At 42.3% G+C, this 18,686-nt stretch overlaps 1 protein-coding gene across 1 annotated transcript in view; it reads left to right on the forward strand.

The window, feature by feature from the left end:
• The window catches only part of wdr95 (WD40 repeat domain 95), an 88,920-nt gene that overhangs the window by 66,700 nt on the left and 3,534 nt on the right, over positions 1–18,686 (forward strand). The window contains exons 21-28 of the mRNA XM_078221451.1: positions 6,209–6,371; positions 11,208–11,266; positions 11,837–11,923; positions 13,539–13,680; positions 14,932–14,971; positions 15,061–15,149; positions 16,619–16,809; positions 17,999–18,093. Coding sequence (XP_078077577.1) covers positions 6,209–6,371; positions 11,208–11,266; positions 11,837–11,923; positions 13,539–13,680; positions 14,932–14,971; positions 15,061–15,149; positions 16,619–16,809; positions 17,999–18,093 — 866 coding nt within the window. The remainder of the gene's footprint in view (positions 1–6,208; positions 6,372–11,207; positions 11,267–11,836; positions 11,924–13,538; positions 13,681–14,931; positions 14,972–15,060; positions 15,150–16,618; positions 16,810–17,998; positions 18,094–18,686) is intronic.

The raw sequence follows: 18,686 nt of genomic DNA on the forward strand, positions 1-18,686 counted from the left end.
AGGAGTAGGCCATTTGGCTCTTCGAGCCTGCTCTGCCATTCGTTTTTGATCATGGCTGATCATCAAATTCAATATCCTGATCCCCCCCCCTTCCTTCCATATCCCTTGATCCCTTTAGCCCCAAGAGCTATATCTAATTTTTCTTGAAATCAGACATTTTGACCTCAACTACATTCTGTGGTAGTGAATTCCACACTTCACCCTCTGGATGATAACATTTCTCCTCATGTGAATTCTAAAAGACTTACCTCTTATCCTCAAACTATGATCCCTAGTTCTGGACTCCCCCACCATTGGGAACATTCTTTCTGAATCTACCCTGTCTAATCCTGTTAGAATTTTGTAAGTTTCTATGAGATCCCCTCTCACTCTTCTAAATTCCAGTGAATGTAATCCTAACCAATTTAGTCTCTCCTCATATGACAGACCTGCCATCCCAGGAATCAGCCTGGTAAACCTTTGCTGTACTCCCTCTATAGCAAGGACATCCTTCCTCAGATAAGGGCACCAAAACCGCACACAATACTCCAGGTGTGGCTTGACCAAAGCCTTACACAATTGCAGCAAAACATCCCTATCCCTGTACTCAAATCCTCTCGTTATAAAGGCCAACGTATCATTTGCCATCTTTACTGTCTGCTGTACCTGCGTGCTTACTTTCAGTGACTGATGCACAAGGACTCCAAGGTCTCATTGAATATCCACCTCTCTCAATTTACACCCATTCAAGTAATAATTTGTCTTCCTGTTATTGCTACCAAAGTGGATAACCTCATATTTATCCACATTATACTGCATCTGCCATGCACATGCCCACACACTTAGCCTGTCCAAATCACGCTGAAGCATCTCTGCATCCTCTTCACAGTTCACCCTCCCACCCAACTTTGTATCATCTTCAGATTTGGAGATAGTGCATTCAGTTCCCTCTTCCAAATCAATAATATATAATGTGAACAGTTGGGGTCCTAGCACAGATCCCTGTGGAACCCCACTAGTCACCGATTGCCAATCAAAAAGCGACCCATTTATGCCAACTCTTTGCTTCCTATCTGCTAACCAGCTTTCTATCCATCTCAAGACATTACCTGCAATCTCATGTGCTTTAGCTTTACATAGTAGTCTGTTATGTTAGACCTTGTCGAAAGCCTTCTGAAAGTCTAAATAAACCATATCCACTAGTTCTCATCGGTCAATTTTACTAGTTACACCCTCAAAAAATTCCAATAGATTTGGCAAGCATGATTTCCGTTTTGGAAATCCGTACTGACTTTGTCTGATTTTCCCACTGCCTTCCAAATGTCGCGTTATGAAATCCTTGATAATAGATTCCAGCAACTTCCTCAGTATCGACGTTAGGCTCACTGGTCTATAGTTCCCGGTTTTCTCTCTACCTCCCTTTTTGAATAGCAAGCTTATATTAGCTACCTTCCAATCTGTAGGAACTATTCCAGAGTCCAAAGAATTTTGGATAATAACCATCAATAGATCTACTATTTCTGGGGCCATCTTCTTGAGTACTCTGGGATGAAGATTATCAGGACCTGGAGATTTATTCACCTTCAATCCCATCAATTTTCCCAAAACCATTTCTCTACGAATGCTTATTTCCTTCAGCTCCTCACTAAAACATGCTGGTACATTATTCATGTCTTCCTTTGTGAAGACTGAAGCAAAGTATAATATTAATTTCTCAGCCATTTTTTTATTCCCCATTATGAATTCCCCTGTTTCTGACTATAAGGGGCATACATTTGTTTTTGTCAATCTTTTCTCTTTACATACCTATAGAAACTTTAACAGTCAGTTTTTATGTTCCCCACTAACTTACTTTCATACTCTATTTTTCCCTTCTTAATCAATCCCTCGGTCCTCCTTTGCTAAATTTTAACCTACCCCTAATCCTCCGGTCTAGTGCTTTTTCTTTCTAACATTTATGCTGCTTCCTTTAATCTGATGCTAGCTCTAAGTTCTCTTGTAAGCCATGGTTTGGCCACAATTCCCTTACCACTCTTGTGCCAAACAGGAATAAACAACTTCTGGAGTTCACCTATTCGTTCTTTAAATGCCTGCCATTGCCTGTCCATTGTCTTTCCTTTCAGTAATGTTTCCCAGTCTATCATGGCCAATTCATGCCTCATACCATCATAGTTATCTTTATTGAGATTCAGTACCCTGGTCTCAGAATCAACTACATCATTATCCACCTTGCAAAGAATTCTACCATACTATGGCCAAGCGTTCTTCACAATTAGATTGCCAACTAATCCCTTCTCTTTGCACAACACCCAGTCCAAGAAGGCCTGCTTCCTTTTTACGCAGAGAGTGGTTCTTTACGCAGAGAGTGGTTGGGGTGTGGAATGGACTGCCTGCAGTGATAGTGGAGTCAGACACTTTAGAAACATTTAAGCGGTTATTGGATAGGCACATGGAGCACACCAGGATGATAGAGAGTGGGATAGCTTGATCTTGGTTTCAGATAAAGCTCGGCACAACATCGTGGGCCGAAGGGCCTGTTCTGTGCTGTACTGTTCTATGTTCTATGTTCTATGTTCTTGTTGGTTCCTCAATATATTGCTCTAGAAAACCATCCTGTATGCACTCCAGAAATTCCTCCTCTATTGTACTGTGAATAATTTGACTCTCCCAAACTAAATGCAGATTATCGTCACCCATAATCACAGATGTTCCTTTAACACATGCCTCTCTGATTTCCTGTCTAATGCTTTTCCCAACATTACCACTACAGTTTGGTTCTGTATACCTCCCCCACCAATAGTTTTTGCCCCTTGTTGTTTCTTAACTCGACCCATACAAATTCCACATCATCTATGCTAATATTTTTCCTCAATATTGTATTAATGTCATCTTTAATCAACAATGCAACTCCACCATCTTTTCCTTTCTGTCTGTCCTTCCTAAATACTGAATAGCCCCCAATGTTTAGTTCCCATTCTTGCTCACCTTGGAGCCACGTCTCCGTAATGCCAACTATATCATACCGTTTTATATCTATCTGTGCAACTAATTCATCCATTTTGTTTCGAATGCTCTGAGCATTCAGGTACAAAACCTTAAGGTGAGCACTTTTAACATTTTATTTCCTTTTCCTACTATATTTTGCTCGGTCCTTACCTGACTCTGACCCTTGATTTCTCTGCTTATCATTTTCCTTATTCTTCTTACTGTCTTTTCCTCTTGTTCTTAGTTCCCCCTGCTCTGAATCCTTGCAACAAGGATCACTAAGAGTGCCTCTGTAGCAGCACTATCAAACAAGTTGACCAGGTCTGAAGGATATACTTGCCAGACTGGGCTTGGGACAGGTGGTAGGAGAACCAACACAGGGGGGAAATCAATTTAGATCTGTGATTCTGTGAACTTACCCTGGATTGGTGATGCATCTATCTGTGACAATATTGGCAAGATTGGTCACCGCATAGTCCTTGTGGAGACAAAGTATTATCTTCATACTGAGGATGTTTTCCATCATGTTATGTGGCGCTACCAATGTACTATTTGGATGGATTTAGAACAGATCCAGTAGCTCCAAACAAGGCATTCATGAGGCAATATGGGCCATCAGCAACAGCAGTATTGTATTTATTTTTAGAAAGTTTATTTATTAATGTCACAAGTAGGCTTATATTAACACTGCAATTAAGTTACTGTGAAAATCCCCTAGTCACTACACTCAGTCACCTGTTCAGGTACTCCACCACAATCTGAAACTTAATTGTCCGACCCATCTCTCACTCTATTATCAAGCCAGGTGACCAAACCCTCTTCAATAGGAAGTGTAGAAGAACATGCCATGAACAGCACTGGGGGAAAAGAAATGAGTTGCCAACCTGGTGAACACAACACAGGGCTGTATTCTTGCTCAACAGCAGAAGCAGCGTGCAACAGGTTGAGCTACGTCAGTGATGGGCAACCTAGGCTGGTGAGTGGGCAGCAAGAGTGGCCGTCAGTGGGCCGCAAGATTGAAATTAGGCTTGTTCACTAACCATGACCTCATGAATAATATTAAATACATTTAATACACACTGAATATTTCATAATGAGTTGTAGAAAGTGCTTGATCATTTATATATTAATAGAACTACCACCAACATGATTCATTTTGGTAGGACAAATTTGAAGGCAGATTACAGGGTCAAAGGTAGGGTTCTGAGGAAAGTGGAGGAACAGAGAGATCTTGGGGTTCATATCCACAGATCTCTGAAGGTTGCCACTCAAGTGGATAGAGCTGTGAAGAAGACCTATAGTGTGTTAGCGTTTATTAACAGGGGGTTTGAGTTTAAGAGCCATGGGGTTATGCCGCAACTGTGCAGGACCTTGGTGAGACCACATTTGGAATATTGCGTGCAGTTCTGGTCACCTCACTATAATCAGGATGTGGAAGCACTGGAAAGAGTGCAAAGGAGATTTACCAGGATGCTGCCTGGTTTGGAGGGTAGGTCTTATGAGGAAAGGTTGAGGGAGCTAGGGCTTTTCTCTTTAGAGCGGAGGAGGTTGAGAGGCGACTTAATAGAGGTTTATAAGATGATGAGGGGGATAGATAGAGTGGACGTTCAGAGACTATTTCCTCGGGTGGATGTAGCTGTTACTAGGGGGCATAACTATAAGGTTCACGGTGGGAGATATAGGAGGGATGTCCGAGGTAGGTTCTTTACTCAGAGAGTGGTTGGGGTGTGGAATGGACTGCCTGCTGTGATAGTGGAGTCAGATACTTTAGGAACTTTCAAGCGGTTATTGGATAGGCACATGGAGCACACCAGAATGATAGGGAGTGGGATAGCTTGATCTTGGTTTCGGAAAAGGTTCGGCACAACATGGTGGGCCGAAGGGCCTGTTCTGTGCTGTACTGTTCTATGTTCTAACTTTAAATGGTAAAAACAAAATAAATATTTACACTTTGGATGCAGAGAGAGTGCACGGCTCTCACAGTCAATGCTGTGAGCAATCAGCATGCACTTCACTTCACTTGCCCTTGCTTTAAGTGCGAATCACTTCAGTTATACTGGTAGGAAAAAAAACTACACAAATGGAAATCAGCGGATTGTGGCAACCCCGTGCATGGGCAACGGTCAACAAAGTGTCTTGTGGGCCACGCTCAGAACCCAGATGGGCCACATGTGGACCCCAGGCTACAGACTTCACCACTGAGCGAAGTGATCCCACACTGGATTGGATCAAAACTCTGTAATCCTGTCACATTCAGTCTTGAATGATATAAAAACAAAGTCTGAAAACACGTACCAACCGACTCAAGAACAATTTCTTCCCTGCTGTCATCAGACTTTTGAATGGTCCTTTCATATGTTAAGCTGATCTTTCTCCTCACTCTACCTGTATCTGTAACACTATTTTCTGCGCCCCCTCTTTTCCTTCTCCCATGTGTACTCTATGAACGGTATGTTTTGTCTGTAATAGCTCGCAAGAAACAATACATTTCACTGTATCCCAAAACATGCGACAATAATAAAACAATTCAATTTAATTCAGTAAGTAACTCACCCTCTGATTCCCCAAGTCTTTCAACCATTTAAAAAAGAACAAGTCATGGAATACTCTCCATTTGCCTGAATGAGTGCAGCTCCAACAACACTCATCAAGAAGTCTGATTAGCATTGCAATCCACCACTGCAGAAACTTACCAAGGCTCTTTCCAAAGCACTTTCCAAACCAATCACCTGCAGCACCTGGAAGGACACCTAGCATAGAACTATCACATGGTCAATAATCCTTCTGTTCCCTACCTAACAACAGATTTCTCTTCCGCTGGAAATAAATGTGATCATGGTTTTAATGAAAACAATCCCTAGAATGGGTGATGTAACAATTACACCAACCACATCAAGTTATATTAGATAACTGGGATAAATGAAGAAATGTGTGAGGGCCTAGTTGCCCTTGAAAAAGTTGAGTATTTTTCATACTAGTCTGTTCATAATTCCCTCCCCCATCCAAATTTAAAATCTATACACTGTTTTTATATTACCTTTTAAAGTACATGCCCCTTCTGAAAACATAATTGCTTGATCTTTACCACTCACTGAGTTCATACAGAGGCTGCCAATACACGTCCTGTGCCGTTAAGCTAATGGAATGTACATCTTGAACAGGAATTATGAAACAAGAGTGTAGAGTTATTTGAATATACACCTTATGTTTGTCGTGCCAATGATTATTTTATGCCTCTTTCTAGAAACGAGGACACAAGGATGACATTCTATGTATAGCTCAGTGTCCTCCTACCCTTCTTGCCACCTCTAGCTATGATGGGGAAATCATAGTGTGGAATATGATCTCAGGACATAGCTATTGCCGTCTACAGAATCCCCAAACAGCAGTGTGGAGAGATGGAGAAGGTAAATTTTAGTGGTGGGTGGAGGTGGGGGGAGGAGGGGGGGGATTTGTTGTTTTTGTCAGAAGGAAAACACAGTATATATTGGACTGAATCATTTACTACTTGACAAGAACTAAAATGAGTGATTGCTTATAGCTGTGGTCCACTTAGTTCCAATTTGAAAAGCCATGGGACTTTAGTATAACCACAGCTTTAGCGAACTGTTCAGTAATGTGTTTAAAGGTTACTGATTAACATTGCTAATCTTGGCAGAAAAGCTCTGAACAAGAAGCAAGTAAGCAATAAAAACCGTGACAATTATTTACTGGTACCAGTACATTAAATAACATGTTTATTGTTCATATCTCAGTGTTTTATGGTACAATGCTCATAGATTTACTCAATTTTTAATGTTCACACAGCAGAAGTAGACAAAAGTGTAAATAAAGTCATATTCTTGAAGACTCGTGTGCTGAAGGCTGAATTAGGAGCTTCACTTGTTGCCACTGGATGCCAAGGTAAGCAAGAGATTGACGATTAGAAAAGTGGCAAACTCGGAAAATCTGAAACAATTACAGTAATTGCTGAAAGTACGCAGCAGATATGCAGAGAGTGAAAAGCAAATGAAGCAGTTTTCAGACCCGAAGCATCACAGTGGCAGCAAAAATGATTATCTTGCTTTTCACTTTCATTCAACTGCTCACACTGCTCTGTTAAGAATTTGGTGGGTGCAACATATTTGGGAGGCCAGAAATTCTGAATTGCAAGCAGCCCATTGAAGTAGTTCAGGTATTGGAGACTTAGATGATGATTTTAGCAGTTCATGGTCTGAGGTTGGGCAGTGGTGAGCAATGTTAAGTTCGGCTGGAAATAGATGGTTTGTTGACAGATTACACATGATATTGGAAATTTAGTCTGGAGTCAAAGAGATCTCAGACAATGACTGAGGAGAGGGATGAAATTAATGGTGAGGACACAAACTTTGTGGCAGGGTCAGAGGCGAATGTCTCAGTCTTCCCAATGTTTAGCTGGAGGACATTGCGAGCCTTGCATGAGTAGATATCAGACAGGAGATGTGATAACACTGGGGAGGTTGGAGAGATGGTGGAGAATTTGAGCTGAGAGCCCAGTGTGTATATAGACAGGGATGTTGCTAGTTGGCGGTGTGTAAATGAAGAAATGGGGGGATCCAAGAGCTAGTCCTTGGGAAAGTCTTGAGCCAACGGGGCGGTGGCAGAAAGAGGTGGAAATGCTATAGCTACAATCCGCTAAGTAAGATGGAAGCAAGAAAAATAAATCTCGCTGAGGTGGACAACAGGGGGAGGATGGTCTGCTCAACCCATATGCAAGGTCACAGAGAACAAGGAGGCTTAGGAAGGACAGTGTAGCCTGGGCATAGCCAAAGAGGCTGTTCTTTGTGATTTTGCTTAGAGGGCCATTTGTGTGCAGTAAAGCTGATGGAAAAGAAATCAAGCATGGGACTGAAGGAAAGATGATACCTGATTTGGATGGTGAGAACAAGATCAAGAGCTTGGAGAGGAATGGAAGATTGGAGCTGGGATAGTTATTTCTAAGGATGAAGGATTCCAAGTTGGAGATCTTTGAGGAGTGAGGGGTGGGGGGGGCTAGTATTGAAAGTAACAAATAGTAGTTGAGGGTTGGAACCATTTATAATATCAGCCAGCATGGAATGGAGGGAGCAGTCAGGAAGGAATTTGGAAAGTAGGAATAGGAAAAGCCCATTTAGCCTCTTGAGCCTGTCCACCAGTCAATGAGATCGTGGCTGATCTGCATCCTCCCTCCCTCTCTCCCTCCCTCCCTGCCTTCCTTCCTTCCTTCCTTCTCCCCCATTTTTCTCAATACCTTTTTGTTAACAAAAATCTATCAATGTCAGATTTAAAATCTTGCATCAATTGCTTTTGGCAGAGAAGAATTCCAAACTTCTACACCCTTTCATGTGAAGAAATGTTTCTTAATTTCGCTCCTGAAAGATGTGGCTCTTATTTTGACAATGCCCCTAGCAGAAATAGGTTCTTCCAATGCAGCATATCTGTCCCCCCCTCAATATACAATCTTAAGATCTTTGATCAAAATCACTTCTTAACCTTCTAAATTCCAGGGAATGCAAGCTGAGTTGGGTAGTCAGCAATTTAGCGAGAAGGACCCAGGAGTGAAATCATGACTCCGGTTGCCTCTGCTGTTTCCGGGCCCCTTGTTCCCCGCCCTCCCCTTTGACTCTCCCCTTCATCCCTGCCCCTCACCTTCTGGGAATTGAGAGCCCTAATCACAGTCGGGTTGAACTGAATTTAGATCAGTTTAGCAAAATTTATTGAGTTTTGTACTCTAAGCCTCTACTTATAAAACATGCTGAAAGTTCAGATTTCAATATGATACACTTCACAACCACAGTGTTGTCAGACAATTACCCACGACTTGGTCATTCATATTATTCAGCCATCTTTGAACTTGGTCCTATGCAATGTCAGGACAGCAACATCCAAAAGACCTGGACCTCACAAGCTCTGAAATAGTGTGCATATGACAAGTGCAAATGAAAAAGTAATTTAGAAAGGAGTTAGATAATTGAACTGGATAAGTTGCTAAGAGCATTCCGCGAATAACAATTGTATATTTGCAATGGCATTTGATTTTAGTGGTCAAAACAGAGAACATGATTTTATCAATTATATAGAAAGCTGGTAATTAAATGTTATAAAGAGCTAATGAAGAAATTCATCATACAGGGATTATTAACCTGACTTATGGTAGTAATTAAGATATTAGCCAATCAACAATTAATCAAATAAATAATAAAGAAAGCAGGAGAAAAATAGAGGTATATGGTCCAACAGCAGTGATCCAATAGTCACGCACAGATAAACCTTGCTATAGCAATACGAAAACCATTGTAATAAAGCAGAGGAAGTTGTACGGGAGGGGAATAGGAAATTTAAAAAGGCATCTTCATTGCCAACTTGGGTGAAAACATTTCAATTACCCATGGAAAAGAGCATGCTCTAGTCACAGCATTCAGGGTCCTTCAGTGAGCCAGCAACTGCATGGGAGGGCCAGAGCATGGCAAAGGGCAGACTTGGGCTATATCACCCAGGATACACCCTGGCTCTCAAAACAAGTAGTCACTCAAAATTTGGTTTTGACTTCAGGATAATCTGATCTTGAGCAGAGCGCCCACCATGCGGTTAGTGGGCACACTGTGGTGTGAGGCAGCCACATGAGAGAAGGGCATTGCTGCCAAGCCCCCTGCAGGCAGAGGCCCCAGTGATTAGCACTGTGTGCACTCCCCTTGTCTGCTGGGCTCTGAGTGGATGTGGAGGTTGGGTGTTCAGGACAAGATGAGAGGGTGAAGTTTGGTGTCAAAGGCAGCTTGTTCTCAGAATGAGTGATAAAAAAGTTGCTGAGCACACAGCACATTGTTATCAAGAAGAACGATAAGACAATTTAAGCCTCACCAACATTCATCAGAAACGGTCGATGAAAATACTATTTCCACATATTCAAAGGGGACCTTACCGGCTCATCACATCAGCTGGCCGTCGTGGCAAGGCAGTAAGATAGGGAAAGAAGCTAAATATCGGGTTCACACCTGGTTTCTTACCTCTTGCGATCTTGCCGACCCCATTCTGCTGGTGAAATCAGCCTCGCACCCGGGAAGGGCACAAGGCTGATTTAAATATTAATGATATGATTAACACGTCATTAACAAGCCCCAGATGCTATCATCCGGGCTCACTTACCTTAGCACCCCCACCGATCAAGATCTTCACTGATGAGGATCACAGATGGTCTCCACCAACAAGGAGCGGATGTGATGGCCTCACTGGTGGGACCAGAGGCCATTGAAGCCCTCTGGATGGTTTGGGGCAGTGCCCATGGAACAGTGCCAGCAAGGCACCCTGGCAGTGCCTACCAGGTGCTCTGGCACCCTGACAGTACCCACCAGACACCCTGGCACTGCCAGCCTGACACAGTGTACACAGTATACTGGGAGATCAAGGTGTCTGCACAATGGCGCCCCTAGAGCTCAGCAGCCAGCCTCACAAGTGGGCTGAGACTTCATCCCCCCCCTACTGGCGAGGTTCGCATTACGCCCTCTGCATTGCACAGAGTGCCTACCATTTTCTCGCTCGTTCGACACTTTGAATCTTTTTGAGAAAACTACACCCAAAGTCTTTCTGGTCCATTTATGGGGCGGTCATTGTCTTTCTCACTTTAAGGTTGCTGCTGCGTTTAAATCCCTTCCTGAACTGAGTAGAGTATTCCATATGCACCCTGGAATCTTTATGGAACCTGATAGGAGGAGCAGCCAATGAGGAGATGGTAATGACTGAAATTGTAGGTCACAGCCTGGGAAAGGCCAACCTTTTCACTTTATCTGCTGGATATTCCGGACTGGAATTCAGTATTTTCCTTAATATTTTTGTTCATGACCAAGCCTGTATTAACCACTCTAATGGAAATTGTCAATAACATACTGCAATGTACATTGTGGATGGAATTTCCCAACCTCATCCGCAACTCGGATTCTCCAGTCCCACTGCAGTGAAATTAAAATTTGGCTGAGCGACAAAATTCTCCATTCTCGCTGGCAGCGGTAGCGGGGCATACGAGACCAGAGAATTCCCAGTCTGTATATAGCGCTTTAGAGATTTTTGATATGCGGTGGCCTTGAGGGATATGAGGGCAGACAGGAAAGTGGAGTTAAGGCCACATCAGGTCAACCATGATCTTATCAAATGGCAGAGCAGGCTCGTAAGGCCGAATGGCCCACTCCAATGTTCCTATCATTGCGACTTTTCTCTATCATGTTTTTAATTTGTATTTGTTTCTGATTATATAGGTTCACTTGCATTCTGGAATCTGTTTCATGGTGGACAGCTCTTTGGTATTTTTCCTGCTGTGAGTTACAACACATGACATTTCTGACCCCTCACTCAGCGATTAGCAAACAAATACGTCACTCAAAAGTGTTTAAGTATCTAATATCCCTTGTGGGAAACCTCCATTAATGGCAATATTAATCTCAGTGTGAAATATTGCACTGATAAAGTATTTACTTCCTCTCTGAAATCTGTACTTTGAAAACATTTCCTTTAACTAATGCATTGAGGGGAAACAATGAATTTGGAAACTCTTTTTTTTAGAAAAAGACAGGCCCGGTGGGAAAGCGCCCACCAACGGCAATGGCGGCTTTTTCCATATTGTGTGACATGCAGCCAAAAACAATTGGTCGGCACGGGTTCCATGCCGTATCATCCTCCCCACCTCACCATTCACCCCCCACTCATCACCCCCCCATCCTCCCCTGACGCACCCCTCAAGGCACCCATGATTCATTTTCCCCGTCCTCCCCCGATTCACTTCCCAAAGCCCCCCAACTCAACCCTATCCTGTCTCCCGACTCAATCCCTGTCGCCCACCCACCGCCACCCCCCTAGACTTAACCCCTGTTGCCTGCTTCCCCTAAAGACCCAGAGCTACTCCACGAATGCTGCGCTCACCTCTGAGCTCCCCTCGGAGTTCTGCTCGCTGGGTACACGCCTTTTGAAACCAGTGGTAAATTGCGCTGTTCCATTGATATGGATGCCATATTTGACATATGGGCCCAATAATGATATGGTAATGTAATGAGATTCCCAACATTGAACGGGGGTGGGGGTGATGTAGCCTGCCACTGATGGGGGAAGGTGGGGGGGGCACGGGCATGATTGCGTCCTGCATTTACATCAACATGATACACGACTTAGGCCTTCTCACGATATTTTCCGCTCTCGCCTCCATACTCACCCAACACAAAAGGGAATGGAAATTCCTGGCCACTCTTTCTTAAATTGATTAAAAATGTGGATTTTTTTTTTCCTTTGTAAGGAATTTATTGTGACTGAAATGCAGCATTTTTCCTGAAGATTTAACTACAATTTTAGGTTTAATTATATGGTTGAAATCTGCTTTGATCAAATAAAATTATCTCCATTTTAAATTGGTGCAATGGTTTGATGGTTAATTGGCTCTCCATTGATAGGAGCCAAGCCTTTCTTTCAACTGTGGAGCCGCTGTATAATTTATGCAAATAAAATCTGGCCAGCAGCATTTTAAATTTAAGCTATTTTAATTCCACTCAGATTAATAAATCTGTCCAGAACTGTATTGCAAACTATTTATTTTAGATGACTGTTTATTGAGGTTGTCTGTAATCCTCAAAGTTATCTGTTTGAAACATTATAGTTGGGGGAAGGTTTAAAAAAACTTGATGTAAAAAAAAAATGATTTGAGATATAAATTGCCAACAATTTGTTATATATTTGCTTGTTCTTTAATGTTTAATTTTTTTTAGTTTTAAGCCCGAATAAAGATGGTAGATTTGGGCTCTTTCCACCCATTGGAAATGGTGATAGAGTTTGAGAGAGTGAGTTGGCAGGTGGACTACACCACATTCCCGAGTCGTTCTGTAAAAACCCCCACTACATTCCTAACCGACCTCAGATCAGGTACAGGGGGATCATTTGTCCAGGCAGGTGGGAGAATGCTCCACATGGAAAAATCACTGCTTCACAATGTCATTGGAGCTGTGATCCCATTTTTATGAGAAATCTGAGGAAATTCACATTGCCCCAAACCCTGCGGGAGGCAGCAGAGCGACCAGAAGAGGCAAATTAAATTTTAATTTATAAAATAACTTGTGAGCATTCCTTGTGAGCCAGGAGGAAGAAGGGAGCCTTACCCAGGCCCAGCTTTCTCCTCACTCCCACAACTGGTAGCTATTTTGAGACACCCTCCCGGCACTTATACCAGTGACTGTTATCTAAGTGATGCCCACCTCCCATTCAGTCACATCCCCTCTCTTGTCTGTCGTTCTTACCTCTTTTTCACTAGCTTTGAGCTGCAGACTATTCTGATAAATGTATATAAGGCCTCGGAGTTAAAATTGCTCTGGCTTCATGGCAAAGAATCAATGAAGGATTCTTAGCCACTATATACCCCATGCCTATCATAAGGAGAAAGGCAATTGTAGATTCCAGTTGCAATGCGTGATTGTCCTTTACACTTCATCTGCCATGTAACTCAGATTGAAGAGGACTGAAACAAAGCCAGGGTGAGATTTTTGCACCCACACACTACCCTGGGATATTTTCATTCTGAATTCTGATAATATGTATTTCTATCTCCTCAGTCCAAAGTGAAATCTCAGTTAAGCAGCCTGGCTGTGTCGAACGACGACTCGTTGCTTTACGTCGCTGATTGTGTTGGATATATTTATGTTTATGGTATTAAAGACTTCGCTGTTCATGGAGTAGAAGTAGATCCGCCAAGAGGTAAGCCATGTAAACATCTTTTTATTCTAGTATTTTTCTAACAATTGAATAATAATGGATGTACCACATTATAAACAATTTTGTTAAATTGTGCAAGAAGATAATAATTAAAGTTAGATCCATGTCATAAAAATGTGCTGAAATATTACAAACATTTTTGATTTGATTTATTATTGTCACATGTATTAGCATACAGTGAAAAATATTTTTCTTGCGCGCTATACAGACAAAACATAGCGTTCTTAGAGAAGGAAACGAGAGAGTGCAGAATGTCGTGTTACAGTCATAGTTAAGGTGTAGAGAAAGATCAGCTTAATGCAAGATAAGTCCAGGAAAGAAGCTGTTCTTGAGTAGGTTGGTATGTGACCTCAGACTTTTGTATCTTTCTCCTGACGAAGAAGGTGGAAGAGAGAATGTCCGGGGTGCATGGGGTCCTTGATTATGCTGGCTGCTTTGCCGAGGCAGTGGGAAGTGTAGACAGAGTCAATAGATGGGAGGCTGGTTTGCGTGATGGTTTGGGCTACATTCACGACTTTTTGTTGTTCCTTGCGGTCTTGGGCAGAGCAGGAGCCATACCAAACTGTGATACAACCAGAAAGAATGCTTTCTATGGTGCATCTGTAAAAGTTTGTGCGAGTCATAGCTGACATGCCAAATTTCCTTAGTCTTCTGAGAAAGTATAGACAGAAAGTCCTATCTGAGGCAGTAAGATTGTGTTTTTTGCCCTGTAGGTAAAGAGTACAGGATTCTCTCCAAGCTGGGCAGAGGGAGGGGGGGTTTGCTGATAGAATTTGCTGTTATGTTGCATGTTATCTCTGTGCTGTTGTAGAGAGATCAGACTGATAATCACTCTGCTTCTAATCAGCAGGAGAAGAATGCAAGGACACCTGTAGATGAAGATGTCCACGGAATATGTGTGAAATTAATTTGTGTCCACCAGTGCCAGGCCTTCATCCATAGAATGATAGTTTACCCTTCACTATGATATTTGCCTGTACGTTATTGATGACATACCATCAATGCATAGTAACAGTTTAACTGTGAATGTATACGGCCTTGTGTACTCTCTGCTGGCTGTTTTTCAAGAAATAGCTCCCATTTCCCAATGTAGGAAGGCTGACTATGATGTGGGATTGCTACTTGTTTTACAAATTAAAATGTGTTTCATGATCTGTAAAAATTACATTCTGAGCAACAGCTTAGAGTAGTGCCGATCTAATTGTGTTGTGTTTTCATCTATCTTTATTGTAGTTGTTAACTACTGGAGGGCCCATATAAGTGGTGTGACTTGGTATGTATATGGCGTGTACATTGCATTAAATCCTAGAAGCTTCTGGTTCACTCTTACTTCATGATAAATGGTTTTGATTTATGTTCCAGCATGGAGCTGATTGAAGAAGAAAAGGTGATGGTGACCTCTTCTGTTGAGGGTACTGTACGACTGTGGAGTGTGGATGGAGAGTTTATTGGTAAATGCTAGTGTATAATAATGAACTGTGATGCTACTCATTGTGGGCTCCACTAACTCTTAGCTAAATATTCATGAATTAGTCAGCACTGCAGATACAATATTTAGCAAAAGTAAAAATTGGTTGGTTATTGTAATAGAAGAAAATGCCTTGCATTTATATTACACTTTTTATACCCACAAGCCATGCCAAAGCACTTCATAGCCAATAAACTACATCACCTCTCCATCACATTGAGGTCCCACGATAATATTTGTTTGCAAAATAAAAAATTCTCTCTAGAAACCTGAGGGACCATTGCTGGCAACTCTAAGAAAGAGACTTAATTGGGCAGGAGAAGACCCTCAACACTCACACCCTGAAACCTGGCTTGCTCTTGCTACCCATGCCTCAACCCCTTGGGTTCTCACCTACTGGGGTCCAATTCCAATGTTTGAAAGTATTCTCCCCTCTGCTCTCCCTCCTGCTCCCTCTGGGTGAGTTTCAGAAGGCTGATCCACGATTCTGCCTGTGGAGAGAGTCCAAGGTTGTATCCCACAACCCTTTCTGGGAGACTGAACGTTGTCCTGCTTTTGTTCCACTCTACCCATCCTGCCCATTCCTCTCTCATCCCTCTACCCATTTCTCCTATAATTAATCTCCCTCTTCCCTTTGCCTCCCTCCTATTGCTATTCCCCCTCTCCTCCTCCTACTCCTCCTCATATTGCTGTTCCCCTTCCCTCTCTCCCATATATCTTTACTTCTCCATTATCTCTGCATTCCCTCACCTTCTCTCCCATTTTACTCTTCATCCGACACTTCCTTCTTTCGCTCACTCTCTCTCCATTCCCCCAGTCCATATTTTAACCATCAAATATCAATAACACTGACCATAAACTTCTATGTTGACAAATAAAGACCAAAATAGAATATGGCTGGCCAGAGTTACACAAGATATTTTACGTTAATTTGTTTGAATGACAAGATACACTGCAACTATATGGAAATAATTCTGAAGCTGTTGTTTCATTTCTGGAATTATATGACAGTTATAAGTTGTTCATGTTTCCTTCAGCTGGCCCTTTGAAATTATTATTGGTGGCATGGTGGTTAGCACTGCTGCTTCACAGCTCCAGGTACCCGGGTTCGATTCCGGCCTTGGGTGACTGTCTGTGTGGTGTTTGCACGTTCTCCCCATGTCTGCACCAGTTTCCTCCCACAGTCCAAAGATGTGCAGGTTAGGTGGACTGGCCATGCTAAATTGTCCCTTAGTGTCCCAAGATGTGTAGGTTAGGGAGATTGTCCATGGCAAATGTGTGAGGTTATGGGGATAGGGCCATGGGGAGGGTCTGGGTATGATACTCTGTCGATGCAGGCTCGATGGGCCAAATGGCCTCTTCTGCACTGTAAGGATTCTATGATTCTGCGATTGTCTTCTAATCAATATATATTAGTCATCCCTGTTTAATACTTACTGGATTGTTTGTAAGGTACGTTTGGACAGCCACAGCCCTGGGAAATTTATGCACCAGCATCTTGGAAGCACCCAATGGTTCCCTATGAAATTCTAATCGATCCACTCAGCATGCCCATTCACCCAGTGCTGGAGGAAGGGATCCCTGTCATACAGCTCATCAGTTCCAAACAAAGTGAAGAGGAAATCAAAAATACAGAGTCCAAGGTTTGTAGACAGTTTGAAAGATTAATTGTTTGAAAAAGAATGCTGTGATCGGAAAATGTTCACAACTTTTAGACTATAAGACCATGAGTAGGAGCAGAGGTCGGCCATTCGGGGAAGGGGGCTGAGGGGGCTCAGAGGTCACGGCTCAGGTGTAGGGAGAAAATTTCAGACCTTAGGGCTGAGGCAGTTGAATGCATGGCCACCAATGGTGGAGTGATTAAAATCGGAGATGAAGAGGCCACAATTGGATGAGCATAGATATCTAGGGCTCCAGGAGATCACATAGATAGTGAGAGGCAAGACCAAGGAAGGATTTGAAAGCAAGCGTTAAGAATTTAAAATCAGGGCATTGCTTCCTCAAGAGCCAGTATACGTTAGCATAGGGTGATAGGAAAACAGGACTTGAAATGGGCAGCAGAGATTTGAATGAGCTCAAGTTTACAGAGGGAAGAATGTGGGAGACCAGCCAGGAGTGCATTACCAATGAGGGATTCAGCTGCAGAAAATAAGCAGAGAAAGGTAGGTGCTCAAATACCTAGAAAAGCGAGGGGCCAACTTGATTAAAGTTATTTTAAAAGTAAGTATATGAGATCCTGAGTTTCCAACGCATATTGTATTTAAAAGTAAAGAGATAAGGAAATCTATAGAAATCTTTAGTTCAGCAACAGTTCGAATCTTCTGTTTGGTTTTTAATGGCCTACTTCTGGAACCATGTCAACAGCATGGAGCGGATGCAGAAGAAACTTATCAAGAGGATACCAGGGTTAAGAGCCTTCAGTAATGATGAGAGTAGAGAAGTTGGTGTCTTTTTCATTAAAATCCAGAATGTTAAGAGGCGAATTGATAAGAGGTATTCAAAATTATGAGAGGCTTCGATATGATGAGTTGGAAGGAAGGCTACTTGCATTGGTCTGTGCAATAACAACTGGAAGGCATAAATGTAAGGTAGTGAGAAATAGAATAAAGTGTACAGTTAAGAGAAGAGTTTATTACCTCATGGAATATGCTGCCAGAAATAACGGAAGCAGAATCTTTAACTACTTTTAAAAGGGAAGTGGATAAATACTTGAAAAAGAAAAGCACCAAAAGGATATGGGGAAACAGAAAATGGCTGTTCGTTCTTTCAAAGAGCTAGCACAGGTATGTTGGGCTGAATGGTCTCCCATGCTGTAAAATTTTATGATTCTAGGATCTTCACCCCAATTCGCTAAAGGTGTTCATTTCAGATGATGATATCAATGAAGAAATAAAAAAGATGACCTTCCAGAACAACCTTGGTAAAAGGTAATTCTTGTAGTTTCTAACACCTCCAAGAACCTAGCACACAGTATCCTTTTGTTCAAATGAAATATCCTGATTTCAGGATAAAAATCCAGAAAAAGTATAAATCCATGGAGATCAAGCTCCTCGGGTCCATGGATGAAAATACTTTATTTTCATTGATGTGAACTAAAATAGGATAATACTTTTCACTTGAAATATTTTTGTGTAGTTTATTATTTCTCAAGGTTTCTAAAACAGTTAGAAACATGGAAACATAGAAAATAGGTGCAGGAGTAGGCCGTCCAGCTCTCCAAGCCTGCACCACCATTCAATACGATCATGGTTGATCGTGCATTTTCAGTATCCCACTCCCGCTTTCTCTTCATACCACTTGATCCCTTTAGCCACAAGGTCACGTCCAGCTTCCTCATGAACATATCTAATGAACTGGCCCCAACAGCTTCCTGTGGTAGAGAATTCCACAGGTTCACAACTCTCTGAGTGAAGAAGTTATTCTCATGTCGGTCCTGAATGGCTTGCCCCTTATTCTTAGACTCTGACCCTTGGTTCTAATGCTCCCCAACATCGGGAACATTCTTCCCGCATCTAGCTTA

This window comes from Mustelus asterias, chromosome 10, assembly GCF_964213995.1.
Source record: "Mustelus asterias chromosome 10, sMusAst1.hap1.1, whole genome shotgun sequence".
Lineage (NCBI taxonomy): Eukaryota > Metazoa > Chordata > Chondrichthyes > Carcharhiniformes > Triakidae > Mustelus > Mustelus asterias.